At 44.7% G+C, this 23,043-nt stretch overlaps 1 protein-coding gene across 1 annotated transcript in view; it reads right to left on the reverse strand.

Moving 5' to 3' along the window:
* The window catches only part of LOC6596848 (basement membrane-specific heparan sulfate proteoglycan core protein), an 85,042-nt gene extending 66,112 nt beyond the window's left edge, over nucleotides 1-18,930 (reverse strand). The window contains exon 1 of the mRNA XM_026990148.1: nucleotides 18,749-18,930. Coding sequence (XP_026845949.1) covers nucleotides 18,749-18,880 — 132 coding nt within the window. The 5' untranslated portion in view covers nucleotides 18,881-18,930. The remainder of the gene's footprint in view (nucleotides 1-18,748) is intronic.
* Nucleotides 18,931-23,043: the final 4,113 nt, after the last annotated feature.

A 23,043-nucleotide genomic window follows, 5' to 3' on the forward strand; every position in this document is an offset into this window, starting at 1 on the left:
GGGGGAGGATGCAAGAGAGATTGCAGTACATCCAGTACATTCATTCAGCCACTGGTACACTCATTTATTCATCATCCATCAATCATCATTTGGCTGGCATTTAAATGTCACAATCCGCGGGTGGGAGGGGGTATGTAATCATCAATATGTTAAAGATCGAATCGGAGAACCGGAGAGCCGGGGAACCGAAAGGAAAGCAACAAGTGTCTTGAACACGAAACAGCGCGAAAAGGTACAGTTTGCATGTACAGTTGCAGTGTTGGTAAACGAGGCGGTATGGTAGAAAAAACACATCCATTTCGATGAGGATTCAATGGTCTTTACCCGCCACCAGTGTTGGTAAATAGTGACAGAATCCACCATTACTTTCATCTGAATAACTTCCATCCACAACATTCGCGTACAGTTGTGCTGAGTCCCGAGCTCTCTCAAAAACTTCTGTCAGTCATTGGACATTAGGTATTCATCACGAATGCAGCCCAAGGAAACAACTGAGTAGGTGTCTGTCTGTCCCATTAGATACGCTTTAGAGTCCCCCCCCCCAGAAGGACGGGACCGCAATTCCAATCATCACTGTACTTGGCCCCAATGGCGGAGGGGGGCTTTGGCCATGTCTGACAGCTGGGCAATAGCTCTCTGGCATATCCATCAGCGAGATGCATAGACTCCAGTCTCGAGTTGGGCGCCCATTTGGAATCTGTGTCATTTGCATAAAAAACCACACACAAACAATTCAAAATCTGACAAGATGTAGCGTGCCGCCTGACCATTGCAATGCCGCAGTTAGGAATACTCTATATCCATAAGATTTGTGGATCACCTTTTGTATACCCGATACTCAAAAATTGAAGTGGATGTCACACCCAGAAGGAAGCGTTTACGACCCCAAATATATATATATGGGTTTTATATATATATTCTTGGTCAGCATCAACAGCCGAGTCTGTCTGTCCGGCTATCTGTCCGGTTATCTGTCCTTCTATCCGCCCGTCTGGATGTCGCCTGGATCCCAGAGACTATGAAAGCAAAAGCAACCTAATTTGTCCTAAAATCCTAATCAAACGGGTCATTAGACTGAATTCGGACAAACGAAGTGCAAGAACTAATCTGAATACTACATATGAATGGGAATTTCCCGCGAAAAGTCCACTGCGGCCAACAAATTAAAAGTAAGTGAAAACACATTTCCATTTATGTACTTTTGTCCCGATTTTATTATCTAAAAATATCACCTTTGATCTAAAAACATTTTCGGTATTTTTTGGTATTTTTATAGTCGTGTTTTCCTGCACAGTTATCTGCTATAAAAAAGATGATTCTTAATGAAAGTTTTTCCTCAAAATCTCTCTAACATATTGAACTATCTGAAAAAATCAAAGAAAATTTGCTCAATATCGGCTAACGGTATATTACTTAACCTTTATTAAGCCAAGAGATGTGCGACAAATCATATTTGCGTATAAGAAAATCGCATCAAGCTATTGCCCCCTACTCGGGGGGCGGGAGGCTCACATCCCCCCCTTTGCCACAACTTTCGCTGAAAATTGAATTGAAAACCCGCCGCGAAAACCCCTTCTATTTTTCAACCGTGCAAATTTGTTTGCAAAAACCTCGCAAACGCATAGTCGCCCTTAGCAGACAAGAGCTAGGGCTAGATCCAATTCGACATCTGGGATATGGACATATGTATGTTCTGGCTGAGTATCGGTCGTTTAGCCAAGAGCGCGTCATGCAGCAGTGCCCCTTGGTTGAGTCATTGTTCTAAGAAAATGTTCTCACTTGGTTCCTTGGGAAGAGAACGTGTCACCAACTTCGTGACCAAGTGATAGTACCCTTCGCTGACGCTCTCGAGAATTCCAAAAATCGAGAAGCAAACAAAGAGCAAAAACGAGTACAGGCAGAGTCCAGAGTCGGGGACGCAGTCGTAGTCGTAGTCGCCACTCCGAGAGATGATGTCATAGTTGGTGGAGTGGGAGGTTGCTGCTGCTGGAGTAGTGATATCACTATCCGACTGCTGCCCCTGCCACTGCTGCTGCTTCCACATAAAACAAATTGCCACTGGCGCTAACTGCAGCACCATAATGATCCGATGGCTATGATAATAATCATCATCTCTCGAATGGGGCAAAGCCCCCGATGATATCCCATGGGCCATTTATCAAAGTTCAGCCATCGAAAAGATGTTAACATCGCAAAATTACACAGTCATAAAAATTTAGAAGAAAAACTGCAGTCGGCAGGCCCAAAGAAGTGGTGCCTCTACCACTTCTTGCCCCTGCGCTCTCTGTGGGGCCATGGCTTAGCATTTGAGTCGCTTACAATTACAGCCACTCACCCACCGCAAGCCCAGAGCCTCCTCTCTTTTTTTATTTTTGGTGGGCGATGCAAATCGCATAAGCGCCTCTGGAGCTGCTGGCCGCGTGGTGCATGGCGCATGGCGTATGGAGCATGGGGCATGGGGTATGGGGCATGGGGCATGGAGCATGGAGCGTGTTTAATTGCGTGCAATTTGTTTTAGACACTGCGAACCATCAAAGTACAGTGAAGACTGGAGCAAATAGAGTATAATGCCAAAATGCGTTTATTCGCTTTCCACAGCTCGTTTCTTAATGCTTTTATTATCTCATGGGATGTGGATGTGTTCTAATAGCGTTAGCTAACACTGGAGCTGGCATTTGTTTCTTGAATGTGGTCCTTATTCCTTATAACCATCGCAATTGGAAGAAATTGTAGAAGTGAGCGATTTTGCACGATTTTCCAACACTTGAAACGCATGCATCTAATCTTCTAAGGTGCGTATCAACAGCTGCATAGCATGGTTCAGCAAATACCCGTCTTATGCGCATAGGAAAGTGCATTTCTGCTGCTCTGCTTCTCACGTGCACGTGGTTGGCACCCGTACAGTGTCGTGTCCCGCACGAATGAATGAATAAGGGTTTTGCAACACTGGATCCCAAATACGAAAGAGGTTGAAAGTATCTGTAAATATTCGCATAGAGTGGGGGAATGTCTTCGATGGGATTGCCACTGTAGTGGGCATCTGTGATGTCCGTACGAGTATGTGGGCCATGTTACACGCGTATGCTATATGTTTCAGCCACTCACTCACTCACTCGCTTTAGTAAGAGTAAATGAAACTGTTCGTTCCTCCGTTTGTTCGTTCGTTCGTTTGGTTTTGCATTACATCAACTCATTAGGCACGCACAGACGACAGACGACAGGCGACAGTCGACAGACAACGTTGAGCGTTGAACGATGACGATGAGGCGTCGTTGTAGGTCAGTCAGTCTCTGGGATTACCGCTGCAATAGCAACTGCAAAATGCGACAGTCTCGGGGCCGCCACCCCGCCTCGACTTGTCGAGCAGCTTCAGAGGCGGCTACGACTCCGACTCCCAGAAGAAGCTGAGACTTTGAGACTGGCGAGTGCTTCACAGTTCACTCGCTTTTTGCAGTGGGATACCCTGTACTAGTGTCCCCATACAGAGCCTGTTGAACCATAGAGCTCAGTCGGGAGATCAACAGGTGGGCCTTAACAGAGTATGCAGTACCCACAAAGAAACTTTAAGGTGTAATTTCCACAAGTTTAAATATACGAAAATAATAGTATCCATTAGATGTGAGAGTATCCATTATCGCGGTCTAGTGTCTGTAGAGCTCATTACTTCCTATTTTTGAATTCTGCACAGAAGATTCTTAGAGGATATCCGCGTATTCGAAGTAGTATCCCCTGGTTTTTGTTTTTATTTTATACTCTCCATTTTTCGTCGAATGCTTTTTGCGTCTGCTGCTGTTGTTGCCCGTTCCCGTCTGTCGTGCCGCCTCTCAACTTTAAACTTAATTACCTGAAAGAGTGTACACGAAGGTGTACGATACACAAATATGGAACCAGAGGCAGGGGCCGTCCCAAAAACTACGCACAGTATTTCCCCACATACATATTGTTTAATAGCATCGACAACGACGAGCGACAACGACATTTGGTTTTATTTTATTTCCATTTTGAATGAGTATTTGGTTTGGCTGCAGGCGATTTCTTTATGGGAGGCTGCTTCATAAAAAGTAGAGCCCCATATTGTAAAGCTTCCATCGAAAAATTCTGAGAAAACGAATGACTAATCGTTTGAAGACGAAGCCAAGAATCAACTCTATAAAAAATAAGAATATTAGGCAGTTCTTTTTATTAAACAGCTTTGAAAAGGCGTTTGGAAGGGAAGGTGTCCTATTGCTTATGGGAAATTCGTTCAAGGAACCAATGACGTATGTTGGCTTGAAAACTGAGAACAGAAAATCAGCTGTTGCACTTAGCATTAACCCTATACGTTCTATAATGAACGCGGCTGTTCACCTATGGGAAATTTGCACAGCGAATACGTTTTCTCGACGAAACATAACAGACTCTTTGTAGTTAAAAAAAAAACTACCAAAGATATCCTTTCTGTCCATAAAGAATTCCTCGCTCTATGAACTGTGAATTTTCGCCAATTCGTTGTACCCCTCTGGTCGGACGATTAGGATGCCAAAAGAGAGGAGGAGGAGATTGAAAACGAAAAATGTGGAAGACCCAAATAGAGAGAGAGAGAGAGAGAGAGAGAGAGAGAGAGAGAGAGAGAGAGAGCGAGAGGATAGAGAGATTGGCATACGTCTGCCTCGAGCTTAGGAGGAAACGCGGCCACAGACCAACAATATCTATAAATTAAATATTGACGTAGCCGGCAGTCGGCGGTTAACTTATCTGCCCATCCCCCGCCGATGCCTGCCCCCCCAGCGGAATGATGATGGATCCATCCACAACAGTTGGGGCTGACGGCACAGCGACGACCTCGGATCGCGCACGCGGCTTATCGGATCGGGCCTCTCCAGATACGATACGATATGGAAAGATAGCCTGCGCTATGTATTACCTCATCATTGCTAATCGCAGACAGCAAAAAGGCGCTCATAAAATCCACTGCTCGGTGAATCAATCAAATGGCCGAACCGTACAGCACATACCAAACACTTTCTGGCCTACCAGCTTATGGCTTTTATGCATAAGGCATCGCCAGAAAGGAACAGTGTCTTAGAAGCGCTATAAATTATGGCGGGCCATCATTCCTTGTGGTTCCATGTCCATTCCCTTTGCGGGAGTCCCCAACACTCAACAACGAAGCTCAGCTTCGTCTCTCAGTCCATCACATCACTCTTTTTGAGGCTTTCTTTGCGACGTGTTTGGCGCACCAAGTGAGGAGCGGCTTCGTCATATGCAAAGCACGTTGTTCAGGCCTTTGAAATACGTACTTAGTGTTCCGCAATGTCCAACGGCAGGCGATGGCCGGGCCCGATTGGATTTCAAATGACATTGAAATCGCCATAGTTTTTTTTTTGGCCATAGAAGAAAGTAATAGAAAATATAGAAAGATATGGAAGGTCTTGTCGATTTCATGCTGTCAATCGCTGCTGCTCTTTGCACTGACTTTTTATTCGAGGGAAATGGCAAAAATCAGCTGTTGCATTTTCCATTCACACTTAAACGTTGAATAATGCCCTTTTACGGCTGCCATTCTTTTCACTTGCCATTCGCATGTCGGCGTCTTTCGGCTGGAGCTCAGCTGTGTGCCCCCCTCCCACCCCAACTACCGTTAAGCATCCTTGACAGTGGCGGCTTTTGTTTCGTACCCACGATGTTGCATGCCTCGCAGCGAACACAGAGAGAGCAACAGAGGCCGAGAATGAGCTCCATTATGTGCGTGTGCAAGCGAGAGGGCACGAGGGTACCGCTGCGGACGGGTGATGACCTCAAGTGTGACACAGGGCGCACGAAAAAACAAAGACCTGAATGGAACAAAGGCATCACGATGCCTCCTCCCACTCCCACTCGCTCTCCTGCTGCTGCCCCCCCTTCCCATCCCTTCCCTCCGCTGCCACCCTCGCTCCCCCCTCTGCAGTTGTCATCAAGTGCAACGTCATCCTGCTTATTAAAGGTATTACACCAACACACAATGCGGCACAAGGGGGCAGCAAAGAGCCCTGTGAGACGGTGCAACCAGTAGACAACAAGTAAACGTAATTACAGCCGCGCCTCCCTCCGCTGCAGCCACAGCCCTCAGGCTCAGGCTCGGGCCCGGGCTCAGCCTCTGCCTCGGCCGCTGTCTCTCAGAACCAGGTCGTTCGTCTCTGCCCAAGTGCATTCAAGCGCAGGTGAGGGGCATTCCTAGAGAGCGCTCTCTTGATAGTGGCACACTTTGTTCCAGAGCGAGAGACAGAAAGTGGCCAAACATGGAAATATGCAACTCCAAAAAGCGGCAAAGCCTCCCCTTAAGCATAGATCAAAATCTTGATATCTGTCGCTGCCTCTGCCTCTGCCGCTGCCTTTGCCGCTGCCTTAGGACTGGCTTCTGCCTCTGCTTCTGTCATAGTCTTGCCTTTGCGATTGCCTTTGCCTCTGCTGCTATCAAAAATCTCAGGCCCAGCCTCGCTGTCCCCAAGGTACATTATTATAGAAGGTAAGGCAACTCCTTGGCAAGGGGCCGCCCGCATCTCAGTTCCCACCTTACCTCCATTTCACGAGGTTCATGATATGCCTCGGCTGTTTACCTTTGCTGTCGGCAGTCAGACGCTTTCGCTGCCTCTGCCTCTGTCGCTGTTGTTCCTCTCTTTCTGGCGCTCTTAAATCTGTTTAGAAAAAGATGCAGACCTCCTTGTCATTGTCACAGAGACACACCGTGGAGAGGGCTGGGGCGGGCACGCAGAGCGACAACCCTCTTGACTGCGGCTTGCCGTTGATTTCTTCTCTTCTTAGGAGAGAGAGGGAGAGCGCGAGCTAAAAGACGATGTTGTCGCGACGCGCATTGCTGCACAACGAAAGAGACACACAAAAAAAAGTTCGGGCACTTCTTCGGAATGTTTCCAGCACTTCAACTGCATTACCGTAAGCTGCGACGTCAGCGTCGGCAGCAGCAGCGGCAGCGGCAGCGGCGGCAGCCATCCGTCATAACTGTGTTGCGGCGCGACTGCGACTGCGACTGACAATATATCAATGACTGTCAAACCGTTTGGATGGAGGCGGAGTGGGACAGGGGTCCAAGGTGCAAGGCTCTTGACTTTTCCAGTGTTTCACTCAATAGAGGTTTCACTGTATGACAAGAACACATGTATGTATAATAACTAGCAGCCTCTGAGGCCAAAGGGTAGCCCCACAAAATTAGTATGGCGTAATTTTTGTGCAGAATAAACACCTTTTTTAAGAACCTTTTCACGAGAAACGTTTAACGTTTTAACGTTTCCCACCTGATGGGAAGCGCAAAATTTTTTGGCGACTTCCGTGGAAGGCAGTCCAAAAAAGCCATAAAGTGTTCAACCATATGGCGGAGATCGGAGAGGTTTAAAGGTCGCAATTGTTACTTCTATACATTTCTGGGAATATACTGAGAGTTATGCCGCGTTTGCCCTTACAAGAACGTACGAATCCCGCTTGGGAGAGAGAGAGAGTACTGCTTGAGAAGGGCCACACTGGGAGAGAGAGAGATACCCTTAAAAGTATCGCACTGAATCTAGTTTGTTTTCAAACTTTTTTTTTAATATGTTTTTCGAGTCAATGAACTTGTACTTTTTAAACAGAAACTACAACAATTTTGGGAAACCAAACCAAATAATTTGAAACTTATTGATTGTTTGTGATCGTCTCCTCACGACCGTCGTTGTCTTTCCCTGGAGCTATGTTCACGCGATGGTCGTTGCCCGTCTTTAGAGCCACGGTCTTCTCCTTAAAGTAGTCCTTGATTTTCTTTAGGAGCTCATCCTCTTTCTTAACATAATCTTTGTATTTCCCTAGCGTCTCCTCCTCGTGAGCGTCTTGCTCCATTTCCTCCTCCGCTTCCAGAATGGTTTGAAGCCCGTTTGGCGGCATTGAGGTCACAAAGTGGAAACGCTCGCCAATCAGCTGATAGAAGAGATAGATGAAGGGCTCCGAACAGCAGTAGTTATTCTTCACCGAGATGTCAAAGTACTGCATATCGGACTTGCAGATTATTGGATTTAATTTGAAGACCGTGCGACTGGGGTTGTCCGCCTTGTTGCCACAAATGACAGTGGGGATGCGGCCGCAGTCGTCCCACAGTTCGCTGTTCCACAGGAACACGTTGTCACAGGTCTCCTGGTTGGTCACATCGCACATGATGACGGCACAGTCGCTGCCCCGATGGCATACGTGGCGCAGACCCGGACTCTTCTGCTCAGCGGAGGTATCCCAAACATTGAATCGAACGGGTCCCCGTTTGGTGTGGAACACGATATCCTGTTCAGTGTGCTTTCTGGTCGGCCAATAGTCCGTATTCTCATCAAAAAGGCCTGTGAGGAGACGTTTTATCAAGGAGGTCTTGCCCGTCTTAGTATCGCCCACAACGACCAGCTTGTAGGTGGGTAAACCATCCATATAGTACATTGTTGGAAGAATGTAGCAGTAGAATCTACCAAGCAGATAAGTTATAGCCTTAGATCTTGCCTGGCTACAGGCTTTTTGGGAGTGATACGAGTCGTACTCGTATTGGTAGGTTAGAGCAAAGTAAGTGCCTACTGTGGTTGGTATTCGGGTTTTCGTGGGTTGCTCCATCTCTCTCTTTCCCAGTGTGATTGAGTAGGTACCCCAGGCACTCTCTCTCTCTCTCTCTCTCTTCCACTGTGGTTTAGCAATAGATGAATTTTCGTATCGGTCACGATCTTCAAGTGACAGAAGGAGTCTCTCTTTTCTCCATTTTCTCTCTCTTTACCAGTGTGGCTTAGCAGTGAAGGGAGTGTTTCCATTTCAGACATGAGCTTACTCTCTCTCTGTCATGCTACCACTAGAAATCTCCCTCTACCGCTAGCTCGCTCCCAATGTGGCTTAGCGGTTCAGGCGCCAACCTTATGTAATATTTTGTGCTTAAAGATCTTAAAAAGCATTAAGAAACGCTGAATAAGGTACCCTCTTTTATGTCCCTTCTCTTCACACAAATCTCTCTATCTTTCTCGCTCTCTCTCTCTCTAAGCGACTTATCTATTTTTCTTCTATCTATTTATTAAAACGGCCTTCAAGGTCAAGTTTCTTCTTTTACTAGCTTCATTTTGTGGGGGGTGGCTTAGGAATCAGGAGGCTAGAGATTCATTCGTTTGCCAAAGTCTCAAGTTGTATATTTTGTATATTTGCTTTTGATTTCGGGCTTTTTATACCCGTTACTCGAAGAGTTGCAATGGCTACGCTCTCTCTCTCCCACACTCTCCATCGTACAGTGTGCGCCCTCTGGCGGAGGGGAGCCAAACTGAATGAGTGTCGGGTGTAAATGTAGATTCGCGGCCGTAGCACCGACTCACAACGTTCCCGCTCGTTGCTTCTTCTTCCACTCTTTTTTTGGCGGCACGTTTCATTTTCTACACTCGCAGATACAGATACAGATACAACAGCTACAGATACAGATACAAATACAGGAAATAAATCAAGTTTGGCTTTTGGTCAAAAGTCGTCGGTTTTTGTCGTTGCTGTCGCTGTATGTGGGGGGGGCTCTGCGGGGGCTCTCTAAATGTGAGACAGCGACAAATATTGTCTTTTGACAGCTAATGGGCACATTTAGAGATCGCCACTGAAGGTGGGGCGCACACGGGTGCAGGGTCTAAGCGTCCAAGCGTCAAGCAGTCTGTTGTTTACCTTACCCAATCGAATCTCGGAATCTGAATACCGAAACAAAGCGAAACGAATCGCAAAACAGTGACATACCTACAAAGAGAGAGAAGCGCTTGTTAATTGAATTATTAATCCATTAATCAATACCAATATCTGGCAAATGCTTTTTTGGGATCATAGCTGTTGATCCGCCATTAATGATTATGATGGTGATGATCGGAGAACTAGTTTCCGCTGAAATCGTGAATCAAATTGATGTCGGGAACAAATGTTTGGCCACAAATAATGTTCGGAGTACATTAAAAGATGAGGATTGCACTCCATAGGAAATGACATTCAGTTCGCTGTAGAATTGTCCCATGTGCGAAGGGCCACATAGCTCCTACACTAGCGCCACACTGGGAGAGAGTTTCCTCGAGTTCGAACAAGGCAAATAATTTCGAAATCACTGATTAAAACTACCTTTCATTTTTATCACTTATTTAGGTTCTTTGATCCAAAACCGAATGCTTTTCCTCTTTATGCTGCATCTCTAGATCTGTAAGTTTTGCCATTTTGAGACCATTCTCTCTCTCTCTAGAGCACTCCCATTTCATTGAGAGCTATTTCCCCTCCTCGGTTGCCACATGAAAGACGATAATGATCACTCACTAGAGTGGTCGTCTGCTGGGATCATCAGCTGATCGCACAACCCGATCCGATCCCCGAAGCTAATGAACTTCTCCACACACAGAGCTCTCCTTCTTTTTTGCTGATCTTCACATAAAAATGGAATACGGAATACGAATTCTGCATTGGACACTGTTTTCCAGACGAAACACAAACGAAAATCGTATGACAGGGCTCGGCGGAAGGGAAGGGGCACCTCATTGCATGCGACACCGCATATTTTTGGAGTTAGTCAAACGAATGGACTGAAGAACAACGGAATCGAATGGGGAATGGGATGGAATGGGGGTTTAAGCAACTATTGGATAGCGCCTCGAGCTTCAAGCTGTTTCCAACTGTTGCCACGAAGAGCGGGCACGGCTCTCTCTCTCTCTCTATTGGCTCTCCACTGATAAGGCAACAAGTTCTGACCAAAAAAAAACCATACAAAAGAAGAGACTTTCGACTAAGCGATGACTACCGCTCTTCCGACTACTCCCTGAGATGAGAGGAGTCTCTTAGAATCGACCGAAACTGGTGGTATAAATTCAGATCTTACCGAAACTTGGCATCTAGGCAGGTAATGTCTTTATAGAATTGGTTTTTCAAGAACTGAAACTTTTTAATTAGCTAGAAAATATAATTATGCACATTCAGTTCATTTAGTAAGTTTCCCAACTGTAGCTCGGAGACTGTGGCTTTTTCTCTGTCCAATCATCCAATTATTACATACCTATTACATACATATGTCTCTGCAAATACAGCATACCCTTGAACTCTATGGTTTTAAAGCGCGTTTAAAATAATAATAAGCAGTGTCAACTGGCGGCAGCTTCTTGGCTTCAGGAAAACCGGTTCAAAAGGGAGGTAGAGCTGGAAAAGACTCTGACACACGATTTTTGGGCATTCAAATGTCAAACGAAATATGCATTAAATTAAGATTCATCACAGCCGTGAGTGGCAGCAACAGACGGAGGCCGCTCCATAGTTGCAGGCCCGTTTCGTAGACCCATTCTTAAGACCCATTCCCGACCATATTTTTCTGCTATCAGTCGACCACCTTATCAACTTGGCAACACATGGAGCATTGCACAGAGGGAACAGCACCGGCAACAACTGGGAATGCGGGAAACTATGCCATCTACGATCGTATGTATTGTATGTACTACATATATGGTCCCTATATCTTATCGGCTCCTGACTCTGCTTCTATGTACAGTGTAGAGTATTCCTCCCCAAAGATATCTCATGCGTAAATGCGTTTTGGGAACACACACACACTTTCATTAATTGTTTCTTCCCTTCACTTGTTTCTGTTTCTGTTGCTGTTCCGGTAATTAGTTTAATTTGTTTGCGGCAAAGCAAATAAATCGAAAGAAAGCGCCAAAAGAGAGTTCGATGGAAGTGGAAAACGGACACCTCAAGATATCTTCCATTCATTCGATTATTGTGTGTCCAAGAACACCTCGAAGCGTCTTCGAAAGAGTATGACTACAGTAAGGGGGAGCATTGCGGATAATCTATAGATCTGATCGATAAACGATAGACGATTTTATAGCATTGCAAAATCGATCGATTATTCGTTCAGATATCTATCAAATATGGAAGCAGAAATCGAACTTTGCACGTTGGGAAATCGAAATCGGAATCGTTTCTTCTGCTCATTTTTGGTTTCCTTATAATGTTCGATCGATAATTCGCCGAGAAATCGATGGGTTGTATAAAAAGAATGTGAAATCGAACTGTTCTTTCTTATTGATCGTTTCAATCATGACAGAGCGAGAGGACCACAGCATAATATAGCATTTATAATTCTTTAAGCAATCGATAAATTATCAATTTCAGCTTTTTAAACGATACCTTAAACGACGCTTGGATTCGATGGATAATTTGAAGGAAATGTCTCTGATTATAGTTCGGTAATTCCAACCCACCCAGAAAGCCATGGAAACATTTCCCTCCTTCGATAACAATTTCGTTTTCGCTTTCGATTGATGATCTCTTATCCCTATATGATTGATCGTCTTAAAAATAGTAATTTTGATAGGCTCTTTTCTGAATGAGAAGCCATTAGTAAAGATCAAATCGAAATGAAATCGAATTTTGCGATTGGTTATGGTATCCAGTTTTCCGTAAAGCAGCATAAATATATGCAAGACCCGTAGGCACGGCGGCAGATAGCCGCTGACTCGATGGCAAATTAATGAAATTTGCATAATTATGCACCGCATTTTGATTCGTGTTTGCTGCCTTCTGCTTTGTTCTGCTTTGTTTTTTGTGGTGGTGTTTCGAGGGGCTTTCATGTTTTGTTTGTTAATTAATTGGCCATCGCTTGGCCGTTTTTTGGGGAGTTTCGATTGTTGAATCGCTTATTGTTAAATGAACGCGGGCGTTTAAATTGAGATGAAAAACAATTGAGAATTTCCATGGAATTTTATGGTCCATCTGCTCCTTCATCAGAGATTGTCATGCTCCAGATGCTGTCTGCCCCATGCCGCCCCTGCGCCCCCTTGCCTTGGATGATGCAACTCCCATTCCCCCATCGATGTTGGCGAGGAATTTTTTAATTTCCACCGAAATAATAATTTATGAAAAGACACAGAAGACAGACCCGAAGAGGCAGAGGCTGATGTCACCCGCATCATCAATGTGTCGCCAGAAGGGGCACACCCTCGGGATCCATTCCGCCATTCCCCATCATCGATCCATCGCTGATGATGATTAACGTTCCATGGATCAGGACGCTCCCTCCGAAAATCTACATTCGTTTGGGCTTAAGTGGCAATCAAAATAAAGTTGATTGGATCTCAATTTGTAATCAATTGAAATGGTTTCCCCATCGGATCAATCTATCGCTTAATAAGTGTATCTGTATCTGTTTCTGTTTCTGTATATTTAGCTGTAGTCAAAATGAATTTCAAAAGAGCGCTTCAAAGAGCAGCGACAACCAGTTTTCATTTATTTATCGATAGATCGACCACTGGATAGTGTGGTGGGCCATTCGTTACCCGATCCGTACCGGGAGATATGGCAGACGGAAACTAAATTGAAAAATAAAAAATCCATGTCCGGGGAGTCTTTCCTTTTGAAAGTTTCCTGCCGTGAAATCGCCCAAGATTCGCCAGATTCTTCGATGAGGATTTTCGGGAGGGAATGATCCTTGGGAGCATCAATGAATGAAAGGATATAGAATATAGTATCTTCTTAGTATCTATAAAGGTAGTATTTTCATCGAATATTAGCAAAAGCATCGCATTCTTCTATCGTTTTCATGAAATCGAAGTTTATTAGGTCTTTTTAAACTACTGTGGCCGTTTGCTTAAGGGAAAATGTTTCTTGCGGATTGAATCTTATATAGACTTATTATAGACTTATTTCCGATTCCAGAGATGATCCCCATTGATTGACGACTCCTGATCTGAATGTGGAATGAGCTTGCCATGCCGCACCCTTCTCCGATCCATACATCGATCCGGCAGTGGAATATTAAGCGCACATAAGCTCTCCCGACAGAATCCGCCCGAAGATACTTGTATTTTTCACACATTTTGCTCGTAAAAAGAAACATTTGCCTAAATACAATATTTAAATGCACATTGATGTGTTGCTGCTGTTGTGAATGACACAATAGAATATATATGCGATGCTCCCACTCACAAAAAGATGGACGGACGGATGGAGGCATTCTTGCATTTTGCAATAGCTCAGAAGGCAAATTGCGACAGTTTTCTCCCCTGCTCCGCGAAACTGGGTGCCACGGGGGGAGCATGGGGCAGAGATGTAGAGCGGCGTCTGGGTGCTGTTTGCTGCTGCCTTCGGGCTGATAGTTTTTTCTATTTTCAACATTTGCGCAATGCAATATTTAAACAATAATTATTGTTCATCGCATCGCCACGAGACTCAAAAACACACAGACACACACGAACGTACGGTGTATTTACGCTCATAGATACGGATACGCCATCTATAGATACATAGATGCAGAGACATCTCTCTCGAATGCAAATATTAAATTGCAAGGAAGGCTACATATTGGAGCTGGTTTTCATACAGAAATATTGTCTTTTAGAAAATATATTTACATATTGTGTTCTCCAAAGCTAAGTACGGATCGAAGTGACAAAGTAGCCCAAAGGAACTCTGAAGAGAGTGACGCAACAGCAGGGAAGATGTTTGCAACAAAGAGTGTACAATTTACATAGATTCTTGCAAGCTCGTTTAATGAAGCGATAGTCATAATCGATCTGTAATCGATTGGATAGCAAGACGAGATAATTAGCAGAAATTTAAAAGCTCCTTTATGTGATGGATACCAGATACAAAAACACAGCGGAAGGATCATGTTTTACATACACAAAACACACTGCCGTTATCGATTAGTTATCGATAAGTAGGCAACGGCCTACAGTCGATGGGAATATATTCGATCGATTTTTATAATTATTCCTATCGATAATTATAGCTATTAATTATTTTATCGGAAATGATCGCTTAAGTAATATATTTATAATATCGATTTATTATCGGTCATAGTTATCGATAGTTATAATTGCAGTGACATATTGCAAGTCGATAGGCCCTTTAGCTCTCTCAGGGTGGAGTTCATGTTTGCTTTCCCTTTCCTTTCTCCCAGTCCAAAGTGGTATCTCTCCAACGATTTCTCTCAGTGCACTGCAGTGATAGAAGTCGAGTGCATGAACTGTGCATTTCCATCCAAAAGGATAGAGAAATGTAAGCCGAATGACCTGAACCGAGAGAGAAAATGTCCCTCTAGGTCTAGTCGTGGCACTCGCTTTCCCTCTCTCTCTATCTCTCTTTTCCCCTCTATGTCCCTGTCTTTCTCTTCTCAACAACATGAAATTCCAATGCTCTTTCTTTTCTCTTGTTTTGTATCTTTCTATTTGCTGGCTCGCGTACTCTAGTGTCTATATCTATTTTTAAACGTTTACTTCATAGTCTGCCACACCCCTCTCCCCTGCCACTGAAACACTCTGTTGCAAGGGGGCATTACGAAATGCATGGGGGGTGGGGGGAATGTTAATGTCTACGTCACTTATTGGACGAGGGCCAGCGACGCGACTCCTTCTAGAAGGATGACTAATGGGCCCGAATCTTGGCTCGATCGCATGTGGCTGGAAGGCTGGCAGAAGGCGGAAGGCGGAAGCTTCTGGCCAATCATTCAGTCAAACACTCATCAGGGGAGGAGACAGACAGAAACAGAGACAGAGGCAGCGAGAGAGACACTTTAGTGACACCTCTCTCTGGCACTTCGCTGTGGCACTTGAATTATCTATTCCATATAAACATGTTCCACAGATAGAGAGTCTCTGAACTTGAGATTGAAGTGGCAGAATAAAATTCAGAGGGAGTGCCATGGCCAGGGGCAGGGGAAGTGGAAGAGGAAGAGGCAGCATATGCCAGGGGCAGAGAGTGCGCAGGGAGAGGTCGGAGTCGCCCTCGCGGAATGTCATAATATTTAAACAAATGACTGTCATGACTTTTTTCCATTGAACAAAATTGCATTTGATGTGTGAAGCACCCGTAACGGGCACCCGTTGGTAACAGACACAAAGATACAGATACATTAGCTACATATACAGATACACAGCCAGGCAGCATGTGTCGATCGAAATGTTGATGGTCCGAACATCTTGTGTCCATATGGTGCACAAACAAACAATCCACAAACAAGGCGAGGCAAAGGAAAAGATACAAAAGCTTCAGATACTCTGCCGTAAAAGATACAAAGCAGCATCTACGCAGCGTGTTTCGCGTTGAGGAAGAGACACATCTGTGGTTTTCTGTACGATAGTATGGTCCCTCCGATCTTAGTTTTTCTCCAATTTTTTAAAGCTTACAGATAAAGATACACAGATACACCGTAAACTTGTTGTTACTTCCAGCCACTTTCTCATCTCTTCGTCAAATTTCGTAATACTCTTTTCTGGCCTTTTTCTTTTGATTTTTGGTGGTGATTTTTTATTTGGGATCTGTTGATGATGCAAAAATTGTGACAGCTTGTTTGACAGACATGTGGCATGAGGGAAAGAGAGAGAGCAGTCCGCAGTCTGCAGGAACAGATGGGGCCCACAAGAGATCTGATCTGTAGGGGCAGCAGTCTATCATGACAGAAGTTCCTTACGATCTGCACGGGTAAAAGTTCTGCCTATGATCCTGTCTGGGTCGTTTGACCACCTGTTCGTATACGCAATGGCTGGACATGGACGTGGACCCACAGTTCGCATACGCATTGGCGAAAGGCACCCCACGATGGAGCTGCAGCGGCACTTATCTGTGGCACACTGCTGCCTGCCTGCTGCTGGACTCCCTTTCTGTTGTCAGTGACCTCATTTACAGTACACTCCGCATCTGCCTTTGCTTTTGCCTCTGTCTTTCCTTTTGCAGCAGAGTTTGTGATAAGACCATGAATGGAGCAGTGGCAGTGCATTCGCGGCATTCGTGGCATGCGATATTACATTTTTATAAAAAGGAATTATATGGAATTAAATGGAATCACAGAACTCTTTATAAGAATTTGGCCCCAATTTACAAGCAACTTCCGATGTGATAAAACTTTAAAAATGAAAGCACAAACAAATCGAAGAGTGGGAAAGGATGAGCACAGCCCTCGCTGCGTTGTGGATGGCATACCTGCAATGCACTTGCTGCACGAAATGTTGCCCTAAGCGAAAGGCTACATTCAAGACTTCCAATCTCCTAACCATTCCAATGCAAATGTTGCATGAACTTCATTCTCAGGGCAACTTGGGACTTCTTGGCAGGAAACTTCCAAGGAGAGACTTTCCAGGCAAAGATTTCGAAGATTTCTTCAGTTGTCGACCTGGTTTCCGCCTGCCCTATCACTCGGAATATTCTGGCTTATGGTTCTCCAGAGAGGCCCTACAATCATATGAGCCTTGAACCCTACAACTTCCTGGCTACGAAAACATCCACAGCAAAAACACAAGACAGACAGAACGATAGACAGAAAGTGAATGGAAGAGCAACCAATCGAAAAATTTACCATATAATATATGTTGAAATGATTTCGAATGTTAATTTTGGAAATTATTTCATTTGGAAGACAACCAACGACAGCAGCGGAACAGCAAGGCTACATCTATAGGTCTATGGGGCGGGCAATATGTCATTAACATGCCCCGTGATAAGGCAGGCAGCCGGTGCCGGTGGCGGTGCTGGTGCCGGTGCCGGTGCCGGTGCCGGTGGCCTGTCATTGCACAGGGCTCATTAGCCGATAGACGTAGAGCCCCTTCGAATACATAGAGCCTCTCCCAAGAACTGGGCCCCTCCTTAGACCCACAAGAGATAGATAGATAGAAATTAGAACAATCAACGTTTTCATAATTGGCAAAAAAAAACAAAGCGGGGAATATTTTGGGGACAGTGATAACCCATCGTGATGACCCCCAACCAGAGAGCCACCAAAGCTAAGGCGAGATTTCAGATTTAGTTGGTTTTTGTTTTCTGTCGCCACCAAATCCGGTCTTTTAGCAGTGTCCCGTCCATAATATACAGAAATGCATCCCCCCCCCCCCGCTCTGTTGAGACCAAGATAAATGTTAATGTCAAATGTTAATTTCCACCGACAATTTTAATGCGTTTTAAATGAGGGTCGAAGAGGGGGAAAACTATTTTCAAATCCACTTTTGAGTGCTGGGAAGATGCATCCAAGAAACGCTGCTTATGCTAATCTTTTTTGAATGTGTGTCATCTGAAAAATAGTTCAAGTTCGTTCGATTCATTTGATTCGTTTTGGTGCATGGCACGTCATTCGACACTCAAACAGAGAGTGCCCAACTTGTGTCATCATCACCCGAGTGGAGGCACAGGCACACATTCAAAAGACTGGGGGACTTTAGATGTTTTAAGCTCTTGATAACCAAAAGACATTTTCATTCGTGGAGTTTGTGGTGGGATTTTCATTGAAAAAGAAAACTAGGAACGAACGGATTTGAAGACTACGAATGAAGGGGATTTCTTATTTAAGGACTAAGATAAGAGGTTCTTCCTATTTTCATGTGCCCCTTCCTATAAATCCCTTGAAATTTCATAGCGAGGAGTTTTTAAGGTATTCCGCGAGAGAAGTACATTTTTAGCAAAGAGGAAAAGGCTTTTAAATTCAAATAAACTTTTACAAATTAAATTTTAAAACAAATCTCCAAATATCTGAGGACACGTCCTTATTTGTGTGGGCAGATGTACTTTGAAGAATTTGTTGGGTCCAGATGGTACGCATGAACTCCTTCACGACATTTTCCACAAGAAACCTGTCATTGTGATATTCGGAATCTGTTGATACACATCGGATATATCCTTTTTCAGCTGGGAACTTCTTTCGTTTAAAAGGGAATTTCTTTCTCGAAAGGGATCATTCCATGTATCATAATGGATTCGCAGGATGAAAGATGGTTCTACACTCCGTATACTCTGCAGCACTCTTACTCACCTTGGCATTGGTCAGCGGCATGTGGCAGGCATTCATTACTAGCGCCACCGCTAGGAGGCGCAACAGCAGCGACATCCGTCCTGTCGCGATCCCGGACACGGACGCGGACGCCTGGGATCCGGATGATCCCATCGCTTGTGTGGGGTTTCGTTTATTTTTTTGGGGCTTAGATTTTACTTTGGTTTTTTATTTTTCAAATTTGTTTCTTTTTGGTTTTTTGGCAGCTTTTATGGTTATAGGTACTTTGTGTGTGTGTGTGTGTGTGTGTGGTTTTAAGGCAGTTTTCGGTTCGATATTCGATATATTTGATGGGGTGAAACGGTAAACGGTAGGAAGACAGTGTTTTACGGCTATGGCACTGCAAAAATCGAGAGAGACAGAAAGAGTGGAGCGTTAAGATCGTTAAGAGAGAGGGGGAAAATCGTGTAGGTCAGCAGAAGAGGAAATGGTAGAGGGGGGGGTGGAGAATATATTCCCGAATCAGCGAAAAAATGTATTGAAATGGAAGCCCCAAAAAAGAGCGAAAAGACAGAGACAGAGATGGGTAGAGTAAGAGCAAGAGGGAGACGAAGTTCCTCAGAAAAAAGCTCGGATCTCGGGAGCCGGACCTGAGCCCCAATTGGAGGCTTCCCTGTATTGGTTGGGGTTTTCGTGTAGGTTTTTATTTTTATTCTTATTTTCTTATGTGCCACTTTTTTCATTTTTGTTTTACATTTCGCGCGTGTTGATTTTTACACCCGATCCGCGACAAGAGATCCCGAAATCCGGTTACCCGGTTCCACTATATGTTTTTTTATTTTTTTGGAACGCGTTTCTTGGTTGCAAAATTAAGAAATACAAAAAACTAGCAAGGAAACTTCAAGGAAATCTCAAGAGCACGGACTACAACAGAAAAGATATATGATTGTTTCTTTCGTGATTTATCCTTTTGGAGAGGTTTTGGAGGAGCACTTTGGGGGGGGGTCACTCGAAAAAAATATTGAACTTGGTGAGTATTCTGTCCGTTAGTGTGTTGTTGCACCTCCGTGGCAGATAGGGTCCCAGAGTCTGTGTGTATTTGTGAGAGAGAGGGGGAAGAGGGAAAACGCACCGAAAAGTGTGCGACCGCCTCGTACGATGGCGCGCAACCGAATGTGTAAGAACTTTGGGGCCTGTGCCTACGACACCGCTGCCAACGCCAGAGCCCACGACGCCGACGTCGCTCTGCTTGTGCTTCGCCTCTGCCGCCGAAGACGCCGCCAAGACACGACCGACACGAGACCAGGTCCGAAACCGAAGCATGGAATGAAGCAGCTGCAGAGCAAGGCAAGGCAGAGGACGGCTGGCAGCGAACTTTTGCGTGCTCTTGTTATTGTTTTTGTTCCTGAAAGCCTAGCGGCTGTAAGTGAGTACGGCGACAGCGACAGCGACAGCGCAGCCAACTCATGCATTTGCAAGCCTGTTGCGTCGAGTGCAACTCCCTCTCTCCCTCTCCCGTTGGTTTGGCTCACTCTAGGTCTGTGTCTGCGTGGGTGACAGTGCACGCAAAGTTTATCGCGCTTGCTCTTTATCAAGGCAGGATACACAGTTCGGCTGGCTTCGTGTGCGGCCCCTCGCCACCCTCTCTCCGCCCCACACATACTCTGTAGGTCAACTGATAAAAAGAGCAAGAGAGAGAGTAGAAGCCGCGGCTCCGCGCGAGCCACCGCTGCTCACTACTCATTTCTCACCTATGTATACATATGTAGGTGATACCTTCCAGGGAGGGAATGCTGATTCTTAGCAGACGTTTGACAGAGGTCATAAATTATGTATAAGGCACATCAGTTATTTTTACTACTCCTTAGTTCGCAGATGGCAAAAGTTGGACTCCAGAAAAAATGGATGATGGCGGTGTTAGATGCTCGATTTGCATTTCACACTGAAAAACGGAAAACCCGAAAAAGAACCTTTCTCTCATCAAGAGGAAGAAAACCAGACAGTGGTGGCACTAGTATGTTCTAAGTCTAGACTTATTTAATAATAGCCTTATGACACTAGACTTTTCTAATTGACTAACTGCAAAAACAGAGGCATCCTTATGGGAAAACCATGCGGTGAGGAAGTGTCAGCATGGCTTTCCAGGTGAGCTGGGAGCAGCGGAAACGATCGATTGTTACACGTTCAGATCCAATTTTGTTCCTGGCTAACCAGGCAGAAAACAAAATTTTGTCACAAATACTGCCTCAGTTCTTCGGCTAATAGCCGGAGGGCTTGTTTGGAGACGGCTACGAGCAATAATTTTGCGGAGAGCCTAAAATCTTTCAAAATGTTTCGATAATTATCGATTCTTCCAATAATAATTTTTTGCAGATTTTACATCATTTTTAAATAATTAACCCTTAAAATTGTAAAAATGATCTATAACTCAAATTATATTTGCTATCAAAAATAAAGTCTAAGAATATTCCGATTTTGTATCATTTTGAACGATTTTTGAGCATTTCATTTTAATATTGACTGGTTAAAAATATTTTTTCTTAATCTGGAATATCCTAATTTTTCAAGCTTTCCAATATTCAGGAGACCATCACTAGACCATCATTGAAATCTCTAAGGTCTGCATTAATATTCTAAACAGAAGGAAAATGCAAAAGTGAGTGCATCTGAAATGTGTGCAGCTGTTGGGGCTTTTCACATATTCCGACTTTCTGACCGTTCCCAGAATATCTGGTGTGCTTTATCGGTGTTTCTCGTTACGTTTCTCTACAGCATATTTGAAGCACAACAAGACGAGTGACGAACGGAAGACGCCGGAATATGGTGGGGCAGGTTGCATGTAGAAAGATAGATCATTGGGGATAGAAGAAAAGATCTAGAAGTAGAGGAATTCGTTCCTGTTTTGGATGTATACAATTTGGAACGATTTTAATGGCATGAAACTGTTTTCAAATAGGTTGGATATCCACTTGTTAGACCCGGTACTCGAAGAGTACAGGGGTATATTATTAGATTCCCTCTCTCTCTCTCTCTCTCTCTCTCTCTCTCTCTCTCTCTCTCTCTTACACACACTATCATCGTGCAGTGTGCGCCTCTAGCGGAGGGGAGCCATACTGACTGAGTACCGGATATGAAATAGAGCCGCGATTTTTGCCGCACAACATTCTTCTCTCGTTTTTCTGTTATTTTTCGTATAAAATGCGACTTTGTTGGATAGAAATTCATACGGATTAGGCTTTTTTCGAATTAAATTTCAAATAATCTTCCGTCGAAATCAAAAGATAAGGTTTTATCAGAGTAGATATACCTATTTCGGGAGTCTTTTCTTTGAGATTCCACACTGCCGCACGACGTATCTGATGAGTTTTCGTCACAAATCGTTTTGGGAAATGCCCGAAAGCTGATCGGAAATTAGGTGGTCGGCCTTGGCCGGTGTGAAATCAGTTGACAACACCACAGGCGACACCCCTCCCCCACCCCACCACACCACAGAGCACATCCAGACACCCAGAGCATTGCGGACTTCTCATTGGCGCCGGTGACCCGTTGACATCCCAAAAACGACGCATGCGTCGAGCGGGCACGCCGGACTTGGAGGCGAACACCCAATGTGGGTCTCGTATGGAAACGGCCGTCGACCAATGGACACGTTGTGATTTTGTGTGTCAGAGTCGCCCCCATCCCCAACCGCCCCACCACTGAATCCAGAATCGAGATTCCAGAATCGAGACTCCAAAATCGAGATTCCAGAATAAGTCCAGAGTAGTGGCGCCTTTTGCGAATTGCCACAGCTTCCGTTGTTGATAAACTGTGCGGCTAAAAATACTCGCACAACCAACTGTGTATTTGGTCGCCGAAAGATGCGACAGGGTGCGGCTATCTCTATCGGCATTATACTAGCTCTATGTAGCTCTATGGCTCTTTGGCTCTATACTGTATATGGCTGAGTCCACCGGAATCATATAGTGTTCGTATTTGGGACATTAACCTTAAGAACACGCATGCACACACATCCGAGGCAAATACATATTTTTGGGATGTCAAGAGGTGGCCTCTACCTTATCGCAAGAATTCAAGAAAATTGGAACAAATACTGGAATAAATCGAGTGTCGACTCCCCATTCGGTAAAGGTTATCGGTTATCTATGGGCCAGGAGAAACGCTGACAACAGATTCCAAGCAGCAGTGCAGCCTTCCAATTGGTGTTGGAATGTTAAAGCCGCCGCACAGAAATCCACCACAGCATCCGACGCCAAAAGCCATTTGCTTCATCTGGCCGAAAGCTGTCACAGTTTGAGAGCCAGCGCCCACAGTACACGCACCACAGTACAGGAAAG

Source organism: Drosophila persimilis, unplaced genomic scaffold (assembly GCF_003286085.1).
Source record: "Drosophila persimilis strain 14011-0111.01,24,50 unplaced genomic scaffold, DperRS2 tig00000520-arrow-pilon, whole genome shotgun sequence".
In the NCBI taxonomy this organism is placed as follows: domain Eukaryota; kingdom Metazoa; phylum Arthropoda; class Insecta; order Diptera; family Drosophilidae; genus Drosophila; species Drosophila persimilis.